The sequence below is a fragment of the Pseudorasbora parva genome, chromosome 13 (assembly GCF_024679245.1).
Source record: "Pseudorasbora parva isolate DD20220531a chromosome 13, ASM2467924v1, whole genome shotgun sequence".
Classification (NCBI taxonomy): Eukaryota; Metazoa; Chordata; class Actinopteri; order Cypriniformes; family Gobionidae; genus Pseudorasbora; species Pseudorasbora parva.
In genome coordinates this window covers 36,275,564-36,289,033 of record NC_090184.1, presented here as the reverse complement: position 1 = coordinate 36,289,033, position 13,470 = coordinate 36,275,564, and the positions used below count along the sequence as shown (strand labels likewise).

Genomic DNA, 13,470 nt, shown 5'->3' with positions numbered 1-13,470 from the left:
TTGAATGGAATTAGTGAAATAAATTAAGTTTTTGATGATATTCTAATTATATGACCAGCACCTGTAAACTGTAAAAAATAAAAACGGAAAATGTACTGGTAATTTTCTGCCAGTACAAAATACAGGTAAAACACCTGTAAAAAAACAATACGGAAAATTCCTTCATATTTATACAGTACATTGTGCCCTATTTTTACTGACTTTAAAAAAAAAAAAAATTACAGTGCATATACTTCACACCTTGTGGTAACATATCACAAAATATCAAAAATATCATAAAATATCACACAAATATATCGGGGTGTGCTGACATACTGGAAACTGCTAATATACAAGCTGCTCTACTGTAACTCGTCTATGGTCTGAAATTCAACATTTAAAATATAAATAAACATTAAAAGGCTACTGTAAGAATATGTCCTCTGATTACCCCTTTAATCTCTGTCCGGAGCAGGTTATATTCAGAGTGAGTTGGCTATACAAACCCTAAAAGTTACCTCCGTTTTTGGAACCGAAAATTGAGGATATCCACTTACTCTTACGTAAGTGTCACATAACCTGCATAACCTGCATAACCTGCAAGTCTCCATAACCTGGAATACTTTCTGATGATTACTATTAATCATACGGTCAGTAGATCTATCTAAAAACAACCCCACTATAAGAAAGCATTGAAAAAAATGACAAAAGCAGGACAAAGAAACACAAATATGAGGGTTATAGGAAAAACCCAATATTTTCTATTATCTATTTGACATAATTGTAAATCTGCACCACATCCTAACACAAATCCCCCTCAGTTCTTCAGTGTTGTGAAATGTATTCAGTCTAAAAAAATAAAGATACCTTCATGCAGGTTGACTCTAGTTTGGCTCAAGTCAATAAAAATATGCAAGTAAATTTTTTAACTAATTAACAACTCAAAATGAAAAATAAAAGCGATGCTATAAATAACAGCACAGCTGGTTCTGACAAAGGTGAGGTGCCGCTGATGTAAACTCAAGAGAAATGCTCTGAACGATTGACTCTCGTGAGTATGTCAGTGGATCTCTTGTACATTAAACAACAAAGAGAACAAGACTAAAGCCACACCCACACGAAACCATGAGTAAATGTAAATAGTACAGCATATTATAACTATATTACCTTTGAATTTGATATTTGCTTTTATTAATACGAACATTTCTAAAGGTTTCACATTAACAAACTTTATTGCATGTCAAAATGTAGCCTATCAAAATAATGTCCTATTTGTAGTTTGAAACACACATTGAAGCTTACTTGAACAGACACTGTTTAAAAATCAATCTTGCTTTTAAGAATCAATAATTCAGATGAACCTTCTGAATTTGCAAACCACTTCAATTCAAGAGAACTGAAAAGATCACATTTCCTGCTATCATTTCTTGGTTGCTTGAGGTCGCAAATGTAACAAAAGCATCAGGAGAAACGTGTCATAGTATTGTAACAATATTAAGTTTCTCCTCTAAGCGTAAAGTAAAACACAATATATTGAAAACATAACTGTTCAAAGAAAGCAGAAACATCCCAAAACTAATAATAAGCCCTCTATTAAAATAAGTCCTCTATTTGTACTTTGTTACAGTGCAGCCCTGTACTTAATTAAACATTTAGATTACCTTCATTTGCTTTTGCAGTAATCATTTAATGCATAGACTGTGTGAATGCCACTTCATATTGCACGTGATTAACTTAATTAATTAATTAATTAATTAAATTCAATGTAAAAGGGAAAGATATAGATTTCTATCTCTATGGGCACTCTGATTATTTAAAGGAACTGTATGTAAGAAATGTATTTCAATTAATCATAAAATGTCCCTGATATGTCACTAGACATTAAGTAATCATGTTAAATTCAAATACTTATATCACTGACAACAGTAGTCTGGCCAGGATATTGTCATTTAAAAGTTGTTGTTGCAGCCCTCAACTGATGTTGATGTTTTGGCCTGAAGCTCCGCCCTCCACCTGTCTACCAATCACAAAGTCAGTAGTGTTTCAGCATCCGGGGGGAGGGGGATACACCGCTCTGCAGTCATTTCAAAGTGGTTGCTGTACCAGTTTTGGCCACAATATTACATGTACTTCCTTTAAAAGCAAGCATAAAAACAATAAAGACTACAATGACTTTTGCTGAGAAAGGAATCAACCACGCTTTTCATTTGATCTTGAAAAATAACATGATGTAGAAAAAAGTTAATACATATATTAAAAACAAACTTGATCACATAAATCCCAGCAAGCTCTTATGTTTCACACCCTGTTCAGTTGTTTATGGGCTTCCCTGAAGAGATGAATTTGTCTTTCCACATTGCAAATGTGGGTTTTGTATTTCATTCCACATTACAAAAATCATGTGTGGCAGAAATCTGTGGACTAATATGATTTCTCTGTAAAAGCAAGGGTGAAATTTGTCAACGTTGTTAGCTGGGACATGCAGACCAGCAGTTCTTATACCAAAGTGGGATGTAGGTTTGAGGCCAGCCTTTTCCAAACACATTCCCATGTAAACATCATCAATGGGCAGTACGATTATAGAGTGAGACATGTTGTAGATAGTTCTGGCTGTGAAGCCGGAGAGAAGAAACCCTCCTCCACCACAGTACGGAGGATAGCTTTCAGACTCCTGAACCTGCACCGGGACAAAGTATTTACTTGAAGAGTGTCTAATAGGCCCTACGTTCTGGATGAGGTGCCCAGTAAAGAGGTGTTTACTGCCATTATTGTCCTTTTGACCTTGAAGATACTCAACCATGTTAAACGTATTGGCAAAGATGTCATCGTCCCCATTTAAGAGAAATCTAGTGTGAGGGCACCATCTTTCCATCCACTCTAAGAAAAGGATCTGCTTTAGTGTGAGGTTGAAGAAGGAATCATTGAAGTCCCACTGTAAAATGTCCTTGTTCTCATTGTTCTCCAGCTTCAATAGCTTATTCAACCTGCGCTTCTCGAAGCCAGTTCCAGTTGTTCCGACTATGAAGAGTCTTCGGATCCACACACCTTTGTGCAGTCTTTCCTTAGCCCATGTTTTCCGCAGGACTTCTCGTCGATCGTAGTTTTCTGGAGAACTCTTGACGACCAGCAGAAGGAAGACATCTGCAGAATTTAGAGGTCCGCCACACTTATTAGGCACGTCGAGCATTATGGGAAAATTTCTACAATGTCGGTGAAGCAGGAAATCTTGGATATGACGTGGCAGAGTAGAAAATCCAGTCACATTATAAAAAGACATATTCTGTTGACAGCGTGAAGACAAGGGCTTGAGAGTTTCAAATATAGGCAACTCGATTTCATGACGGAGCATCTCATATGTGTCTTTGCTCTTGGATGTCACGTCGTCTTCAGTGTCGTTTTTGTTCATGATAATGAACAGGCACACAATACCAGTGAGAAGCAATGCTATTGCCTCTGGTTTTTTCTTTCTCATCTTTGCACCTGTTTAAGAACAGAGACACAATTCACAGTATGAACACAAAAGTCAAGTCAAAAGCTGATTATACAGTGTAATATATATATATATATATATATATATATATATATATATATATATATATATATATATATATATATATATATATATATATATATATACACACACACACACACACACACACACACACACACTGTATACTCAGCTCTGGAGAAAAAAACATCAAAACTTTGGAACTTTTAACTTCGGAAGCGTTCAGAAATCAATAACTCTGATTTCCTATCACAGTTTTCATTCATGTCAGTCTGCTCTCTACCAGTCTTTCACATTGCTGCTGGGCTTTATTTTAATGGCCGGTGGCAAAGATTCTCCCAGATCACTAAATTTCAAAGTGGGTTGTAGGCCTCTCCAGGTATCTCTCTAAACATGGACCAGGGTTCTACCAACCTTTCGTAAGTTCTTACTAAAATAAGAGTGCATACTGTCAACACTAGAGGCTAAGTAACTACTAGCTAGTTTGTAACTAACTGTGTACTTTATTCAGTGGCACCATTTGTTCAGGAAGAACATAGCTAGTAGGTTGAAAGCTTTCTGTAGGGTATTACATAGTGGAATTAAATTATGTTTACCCTCAATGACTTAATAGCAGCCTTCAAATACATTGAAAGAAGGTTGGAAGGTCATGAGCCATCAAACAAAACCAAGCTGCTTGCATTTTTGTGCCAGGAAAAGAACAAAAAGTCACCCAACAACAATGTGAAAGACAGGTAGAGAATAGGGTGTGCGATATATATCATCTGTGATAATATTGTAATTATTGTTTTAACGATGTGCGATCTGACATTATCGAGTATATCTTTCTCACACACCCAGAGTGTGTGCGCATACACTACATGATGTAGTCTTGAAGATTAGTAAGGGTGCACGCTTTCACTGCGTGAGTCTATATTTATATCATAAATGTGATATTTATTTTATACAAGTTTACTAAACAAGTATTTCATATTAAGTGACTTACATTTTTGACTCCATATTGCCCATGTTTACTCTATTTCGCCAACGAGAATAGTTCAAAACAAAGTCACAGCAGTGTAATCGCGTCTCTGAGCAACACGCAGTGTTTTCTTACTGAATGAATCAGCTTTCTGAACTAATCAGTTGAATCAATGATTCAGTGACTAAGATAGATTAAAGGTGCCCTAGAATGAAAAATTTAATTAACCTTGCCATAGTGAAATAATAAGAGTTCAGTACATGGACATCACATACTGTGAGTCTCAAACACCATTGCCTCCTCCTTCATATGTAAATTTCTTTTGTGAAAAACAAGCGATTCTCAACATAACACCAACTGTGACGCAATCGCTGGGATCATTAATATGTACGCCCCCAACATTTGCATCCCCGCCAATGATCATTGTCAGACCGAACTGCGCAGCCGAATCATCGGGAGTGCATCAGGTAAACAAGCATCACGCGAGGATAGCGAAAACGGCAGATCATGGAAATAAATGTTATGTTCCAAGCTGTGCAGGGGATGTGAGGACTTTTCTCACTTTACTGGAAGAGCGGATCAGTGCAGGCGCCCGGCGAATGTGTCCTCCAGCGGCCGTGCTCAGCTACACAACACTCGGTCCTGCTCTGCTTCATACTACCCTAACGTTAATAACCACATGCATGAACATGATTTCTGCCCGAGTCCTATTTTCCACCGGCTGTGGGGTGAAGACCACATGTCCCAAGATGCTGCGCTCAAACTTTGCGTCATCAAACTACGCATTTGTTTTGAATAGGTGACCTCTAGTGGACGGAAAGTTGCATAGTGCACCTTTAAGATAGCCAATTGATTAATTCCTGAATGAATTAGTTGTTTGAATGAATTGGTTGAATCTCAATGACTCACTCATTAACAGTGAGTTGCTGCTGCCTACTGACGGTTTTAAAGTATCTTTTCATGTTTTAAATAATTTCAAATATTAGTATTCAACGTTATCTAAGCTCATTAAATAGTGTTTGTAAATGACACTTTTTTGGAAAAATACATTTAAATGTTTTGGAAAAGATGATTTCTGTCACTGCTGTTAAATGACAGGTGGCTAGCCATTTATCCGCTGTCATTTAGTCATCGCGTCACCTTAGTTCTACCCACGTCCCACCTCTTTGCCCATTTTCTGTTATCCGGGCGTGGCACGTGATGACGCATTCCCAAGAGGGCAACGGCCAGCTCATCTCTACTTTACTTCAGTATGGAAGGCCAACAGGACCAAAACGTGTGAAATGTACGCATAAACAAGTAATTACGTGTTAACATGTCATTTACGGGTTAACAAGTTACATGTTGTCGCATGAATGACGTGTTAACAGGTCATTTTGTGCTGGCAGATTGGAAACCATGAAACTTTACAACCACCTGCTGGTGTGATGTTCTTACACAAGCACAAAGAACAAACAGACTAGGATTTTAAATTACTTGATTTAATCTAAAATAAATAGTTTAACCATGACATGATCTTATCGCATTGAAAACAAACTTGTTCATCCACAACAGCTTTATTTTCTTGTATAATACCTTATGAGATCTTAAGATCTTATGCCATTTTAACAACATCTTTTCTCGTAATAACAAGATGTTATGCAGTTAAAACTAAATTTTTCTCTCTTAAAATAACATATTTTCTCCTAATAAGGACGTGTGTTGTATAGTGATGTGTACAACATATGCCTTTATCCACATTAGAGAATTTATAGACTAGCAAACACTCATTATGTTTGAAAAGCAGAATAAATACTTAGACTAAGTATTGATCAATCAGAATCAAAGACTGGAACTAACCATTTTATGTAGAATATAAAAAATGTTGTAAAATGTCTGAACCTTTGCACTTTTAATGTGCAATTTCAACCTGTGAATCAATACCATAAATGTAACTGCAATGTAATGTATAATTGTTTCACATACAGGCCTATATATTATATGCTGGTATTATTAACTGTGATTGAAAAATCTTTGTTACATTGGAAAATCGTGTTTTATGAGCATTATGAGCTCAATATTTCATTACATTTCAACAAAATTACATGGTTATTAATTGATAATGTAACACCTATTACATTATGCAGTTATTACATCATGCGTTGCTACGTTTCATATAATAACGTATCTAGAGACACTGCCCATTTTTTTCTACAGATTTATATCTTTAGCACTATATTTCCCATATATTCTTATTTTTGTCACCATTGTAACACATTCTTCAGAATTCTCAATGCCTCTTTCTGATTTTCAATTAAATCAAAATGCTATTTTAAAGCCAGTTAACCTTCTGTGTTAGTCTATTGGCCATAAATCCCTTAAGACGCTCTGAATCATGAAAAATCATCTAGCCTACTCTCTAGTCTAGACTAAGTTTAGAGACTAACTCCTTAGTCTTACAAGTTAGCTAGTCATCTACTTTCCATCTTTAAGACTGGTCATGACTATGATGTTAAAAAAATATAGTTACAAATTCAATGAATGTTCCTTCAATCACTTAAATACCAAGGAAATGGAGTTGTCAAGGGGAAACAGCCAAAGTATCTATGCAAAGAATGTGATCTTTACAGTATCTTTGGTTTAAATAGAAAGCAAAATCATAATTTTATAGGCAAGGACATTTTGTTTTCTCTTTTTTGACGATTTTCCATTAAGATATAGCGGCGCTATATAGCAACGTTTCTCTAAGTAATATAAGTTTATATTAGGCTACTTATCATGGTTAGAGAACATAATGCATACCATATGATTAAAGAAAGCTTTCTGTTCATTCAATAGTTGAGTAGTTTAAGAAGGTATTGTTCTGTTGAAGAAAAATTGTAAAAGAGGAAGTTGTGCTAAAAAACCAAAGTTGTTGCACTGCAGTGTCAGGACACAACGTTACTTATTTTTTCTATCACTAAGCGATGTTATGTTTCTCTCATGTTCAATTTGACACACAATCCATGCGAGAATCAGGCTTTCATATAAATAATTGAGGGGAAAAACAACAACAACAAAAAACAGATTTAGCTATAAAACAGTAAGGGTAGGCTAGCATACATCTTATCGAATTATATACATTAATTTTCTAACGGCAACGTTCTAAAATCAAAATACTTTAAACGCATTTAAAATTTAATGTTTGATATTTTTCCTCCTACCTTAGTTATCTAAACGAACCAGAGAGGAAACATCTTACCTTGTCTTGAACTATATTCTTCGGATAACGTCAAGTAAGCCTATTTGAGGTTGTGTTCATGCCAAAATACGTTTTAACAACCATCCCCACCCTTCGCTGCTCAAACTCTCTCCTCATAATGAGGAAATAAATGCTAGCAAACGAGGTCTCTAGAGGAAAAACCGAAATCAGATAGACACAGGCAGTGTCGCAAAACCAGTTGTGCTGCCTACTTAGGCAGCATAATGACCAAGGTGACCAGCTCACTGGTCATTGATAACAAATTAAAAACCTTTTATATAGGCTAATATGTTATAAACGACTTGCTATTCCAAGAAACACACACACACACACACACAAAAAAAATCAGTTTAATTAAAGTCTGATTGGTCCAAATATGGTCTTCTGTAGGATGAAGAGGAGATACTCAACCCCTTGCAAAACACATTTCATATAAAACCTCGTGTTCTAGGGGAAAAAGTGTAGGGAGAGTGGGGTAAAGTGAGACATTTATTTTTAACATTTGCTCCTCTCTAACTGAGTGTGTGTGAGTGGGGTGGGGTGTGTTCTAAACTGTGAAACTTAGAATCCTGACAGTTAGCTTGAATAGCTAGCTAACAGATTCACAGGGATTGGTCAGTTAAGCATTTCCCCCCTAAACACTTAAAAAGTAACTCTCAGCAAAATTAAATACAACATAATATAATTAAACATGTTTTAATTAACATTCAAATGACAGCTAGAACCAGTTCTGCCAGAAAGACTCGGGAGAATAGATACTGTGACAATAATCCATTTATTAACAACCCAGCAAGCAATAAAGTACTTTGGCATAGGCCCCGTCCGTAGCTCGCAATCAGAGGGTATGGACTCTGCATATCCTGCCTGAAGATGAAGGCAGAGGCGCAGCCGACCCCCCAGTGAGGTATGGAAGGGACCATCCTGGTGGTGGTGGGGTGGAGTAGGGAAGGATTTGACTTGGAGGTGGTGGGGAGGATGGCGGTGAATTGGAGCGTCAGCATCTGCGAACTCAAACATGAGTAAGTACCGATCTTTTATACCCGAGTATTAGAATGTGATTGGATAGATAGAAGTTAAAGTGACGTAACAATTAAGTCTTCCTGGCAGAACTTATGCTAAAGCTTTCATTTAGATTAGAACATAGCACCCAGCTAAAGAGCCTGGAGGTCAGAGCGAAGGGCAATCAGAACCAGCTAGAACAGCCTGGGATTCAGAACACAGGACTAGACCCACCTGGATTAGAACATCAGCCTACTGTCATACTCAACAACTAGGCCTACTCTACATCACAGCCCTGAAGGTTACAGGGAAAGAGGGGTTGGTCTCTCCCTGTAGTTATTCCAGGCCTTTTAGGATGAGGCAGCTTCTTCACCACATCACTTACAGGAACATGGGCCCCAGGTTGTCTTCCTGGTGTACTGCCTCGGCATGATGGCTTTTCTAAAATGTTTATGACATTAAAAATAAAACATATGTAATGTAATATTACATTAAAATATGTTTAAGACTAAACTTGACTTGTGCCTCATGTCTCACTTTACCCCATCACCACATTTTTTTATTTTTATTTTTTAGAAAAAACAATCTCCTAGCAATTCAGGCTAATCTTCAGACAGCATCACCACATGGTTTTATATGTTGGTAGTTCATCAATATGTATATGTTTTTCTACCTGAATCAATTTGCTTTGGCACAACAGTTGATTAAGTTGACAGCAAGACAATTTACTTTTACATGCAAAAAAAAAACAAGCTTACCACAGCACCATGAGGTCTTCTCCTTCATGGCCAAAGGTAAATTGGAGGGGCTTGAAAACATAATGGTCATATGACCACATATGTGCTCTGTTGACTAGATACAGGGGGTTTCTCACATTACCCAATGTCTCACATTACCCCTTTCCCCCCCTACAATAAGATCCTTTGACATCAGTATTATATAATGTGCATGTATTTGCTCAAGGATAGTAACAGAAACTCCAATAAAGTGATTTTAACAGAGTAAATCGTTTCGGGGTCAGCATGTAATATGGGTCCTGTTGACTCATGAACATATGGAACTGGGTCAAATCTGTTTAAACTAAAGTGAATGAAAGTAAAGTTTCACAAAGAGGATGTGTAACAGGATGTGCAGTTAGACAGGAGAAACAGACCCCTCCCTTTAAGGGCCCTGGAAGTGAGACAGAAGCTGTTTAAATTACAAATCACAGATGCTTCAGTATAAGCTGCCCTTGTATGTGAAAAGCTAGAGTCCAGGGATGGTGTTCAAGCTTTACACCACTGCGCCCGACATTTTGCATTGCACTTGGTAACGTAAGGCTTGGATGGAGCTGCTCGTCCACAGAAACCCATTTCATGAATAATCTGAAGGCCACATGAAGTTTGGAGCTCTGTAGCTATTGACTCTGCAGATAATTGGTGACTTCTGTGCACTGAGCATCGTTGCTGATTTGATGTTCAGGATAAATAGTCCATAGTACAGCATACTGCCAAGAAAACGTGAGATCACTGCTCTTAATGCATACATTTATTAAGCTTTATTTAATCAAATATTATGCCACAGTATATTTTAATCAGAAATTAAGACACATTTAAGTGGTTTTACCACGTCCACTTATCACAGCTGTTACAAGACTGACTGAAAATATGTTACATTATATAGGAAGTGGCTACTTTACATATTAAGTGAAAATAGCACATGTAAAAATAGCAGTATTTAAGTGTAAATAGTAGTTAGATACTAGGCCTATTTATTTGGCAGATACATACTACACAAACGGTATGCAAATGTTTTTTTAAATGATTATATTTATTCAAATGATTAAATAGATGCCACCTTATTGGGACGATAAAGCCCTCCCTACACCTACCCAATGCACCTACCTCTAACCGATAAACATTTTATCATTACACATGCGTTAGACACTTCATTCCCACTTTTCATATATATTTTTTTTTATTGAAAAAAAATGTGTTTCCGATGTGATGGGAAAGGGGTGGGAAATTATTTTTTATTTTATTGGTTTGTCTGGAATGATTGCTTGATTAACTTTTTAAATACATTTATATAAAATGGGCAAAAGCAATTATCCTATATATATATATAAAGCAAGCGTAAAAAGGCAGCAGGGGCCCATATCAATGTTTTTTTTCAGGGGACCCAGAATTTACTAGCTATGGCCCTGCTTTGGAGCATGACATTACCATCTCATATGAGACCCTTTGGAACACTCTACTCATAGACATTAATCACTTCAATTCATGCTTATAGCTGTACAGATTATGACAACAAATATTAACTTTCAACATTTTTGTTTAAATAAATTAAGTAACATTCATGGAATGGACATCCAGGATTACACGATCATAAAAGACTGAACAACCTTGTTAAAGAGATTCAGCATCTCATCTTCCCAGTCTCCATGTATTTCTGCAAGAAACAGAAATTACCATTTGGAATTTGCACTTAATGGAAAATCTGTTTTATTAATGATTTACGAAGAGACGCAAGAGTAAAGAGACATAGGCATGTGATTAAGGTTGACCGCTTTCTTCAATACAAATATAAGATTACCGCCATTTCCTTTTTTTTTTTAAATGCACACACAAGAAAATAGTAGGTAAAAAAATAGCCAAAGTAACTTTTTCAACACATATAATTTATTTCACCATGCCCAACATATCATGATACCATGGACCATTATAAGCATTCAAACCACCTTTTCTCAAACTCAAGACTATATATATATATTCAGAAGAAAGAACTAAACCTGTTTTAACATTAACTTAAAGTGAACAGAAAAAGTGATGTTGTGAAAACTAAATAGCCTTGCTTTTTTCTCCTCACATAATAAATATAACACAACTATATCTGTAATCTAAGTAAATTTCCAGCATCAGTGAATTTTAAAATAATATGTTCCTAACTGATTTTGTCTCCATGCGCACATTACAAAGAAAAGACAGAAACTTGTGTACCTGAGTTAAATGGTCAATGGAGATTATTCACTTCAGAAGTTACAGCAGTATAAACTGAACATCCTAAAACAAGTTGAAAACTAATAAACGTCATGTTATAACTCGTACCTAAGTTGTGTCACTACGTGGTCAGTTAATTATTGACATGGAGCTCAAAATACTCACCGTCATATTTTGTGGTTCAATGTAATACACAAAGGCAAAAAAGCGCATATGGGAAGATACGACACAGATATCCACAAACACGCATAATTATGTTAAAGGACTAAAAACTCTGATAATGATGATAGTGCATTTTTATACATGCTACACCGAGTTCAAATCCAGTTTGACTGTTGTTCTATGATTATCAACCATAAACAAATAAAATAAAATAAAAAAGGAGCCTTTTTGGGGTCAGCGAACAGAATGTTTGCCTGGAATCCAACTTCCTGCCTCGGCTCGGTTATATAGACCAGAGGAAGTGTGCAGTCACCCTCAGAGGAAAACACTGCATGCGTCATCATAATGTTGAACCATTCTGTGTGTCATCCTGTATACAAAAGCAACATATCTTTGCAAATAAGCATGCATTTGAAAATATAAACATACAAATATACAAAACTATGGTGGAATCATTTGTTTCCTTTATGCATTCACTGTTGTAGGGCTGGATGATATGGACAAAAATATTATCACAAAAGTTTCTCCATATCACATTATACAACATTGATAGTTATCACAACCTTAGTTTACCATAGGAGGAAATGGGAAGGAAATGCTTCCCAGATACAGAGGGGCAAAAACAGTATTCAGTCAGCTACCAATTGTGCTAGTTCTCCCATCCTGTAATTTTCCACCATCATTTGCAAATACATTATTTTAAAAACAAGACTCAGTCAAGATTTTCTGGATTTTTTTTCTCATTCAGTCTCTCATAGTTGAAGTGTACCTATGATGAAAATTACAGGCCTCTCTCATCTTTTAAGTGGGACAACTTGCACAATTGGTGGCTGACTAAATACTTTTTGTTACGTGTTTGTTTTGTAATCCTCAAATAAAGATTCAAACGGTTATGAACAGTGTTGTACAAGTTACTTCCAAACTGTAATATATTATAGATTACTTATTACTGCTATTTAAAAGTAATTCTTTACATTACAATATTACTGTCTCAGAATTGTAATGTGCATCTCTCTTCTGTTGTCTTGCTAAGCTGGACAAGCTATGCATCTCTTGGTCTGTCTAGCTAGCTAATGCCAGCTGCTTTCAGGGTGTGTTCTGTGTCTTTGTGCCTGAAAGTTAAAATTATTTAAGTTACAGAACAGTATATGGGCATGATGGTCCTCCTCCTCATCATAAGTGCACATAGGCTACATAACAAGACAATGATTATCTAGTCTAAGTCAATGTTTAGTTAAAACTCTTAACTACTGCACAAATTATGCAAGATGGAAAGCAATGTATTGACAATTTGACATTGATTGACTATTGATTTATAGACTATATTGAATGTAAAATGTTGATATTAATTAGCTGGACATACTGGTCAATATGGATGCACATCCCTCAGTAAATAATAACAATAAATCAAATGTTGCTTTAACATGCATAATATAAAACACAGTAGCATCCTATGGCAAGCCATTTAAGCTTTTATTTATTCACAATTTATACATTTTTTAATGTCAATAAATAAATGTTCACTGTTTACATTGTGAATTCTTGATATAAGGTATGGAATTTTTACTAGTAACAATGACTTTTTGATATCAGGGATTACATGTTCACTAGTTTCTAGTTTCGGTTTAGAATTAGCCTATTCTTAATGAAAAACACAACACAA

The 13,470-nt window shown here is 35.9% G+C and overlaps 2 protein-coding genes across 5 annotated transcripts in view; both read right to left on the bottom strand.

Annotated features, from left to right (window-relative positions):
• Nucleotides 1-1,147: 1,147 nt before the first annotated feature.
• On the bottom strand, nucleotides 1,148-7,797 carry LOC137038276 (N-acetyllactosaminide beta-1,3-N-acetylglucosaminyltransferase 3-like). Its single transcript, XM_067412744.1, has 2 exons — nucleotides 7,669-7,797; nucleotides 1,148-3,459 (listed from the first exon to the last, which is right to left on the bottom strand). The coding sequence occupies exon 2, from the start codon at nucleotides 3,449-3,451 to the stop codon at nucleotides 2,297-2,299; it is 1,155 nt and encodes a 384-aa protein (XP_067268845.1). The 5' UTR covers nucleotides 3,452-3,459; nucleotides 7,669-7,797; the 3' UTR covers nucleotides 1,148-2,296.
• A 641-nt stretch (nucleotides 7,798-8,438) lies between these two features.
• Nucleotides 8,439-13,470, bottom strand: part of LOC137039050 (low-density lipoprotein receptor-related protein 8-like) — a 57,152-nt gene continuing 52,120 nt past the window's right edge. For 2 of the 4 annotated variants that reach the window (XM_067414205.1, XM_067414208.1), the window contains 2 exons: nucleotides 9,426-12,177; nucleotides 8,439-9,108 (listed from right to left, as the gene is read on the bottom strand). In XM_067414205.1, the coding sequence (XP_067270306.1) occupies nucleotides 12,148-12,177 (30 nt within the window). In that variant the 3' untranslated portion in view covers nucleotides 8,439-9,108; nucleotides 9,426-12,147. The remainder of the gene's footprint in view (nucleotides 9,109-9,425; nucleotides 12,178-13,470) is intronic. The other 2 variants (XM_067414207.1, XM_067414206.1) reach the window with 2 other exon arrangements.

Excerpts from the sequence above, each read along its gene's own strand:
- LOC137038276 (XM_067412744.1), bottom strand. The coding sequence starts at position 3,451 with ATGAGAAAGAAAAAACCAGAGGCAATAGCATTGCTTCTCACTGGTATT.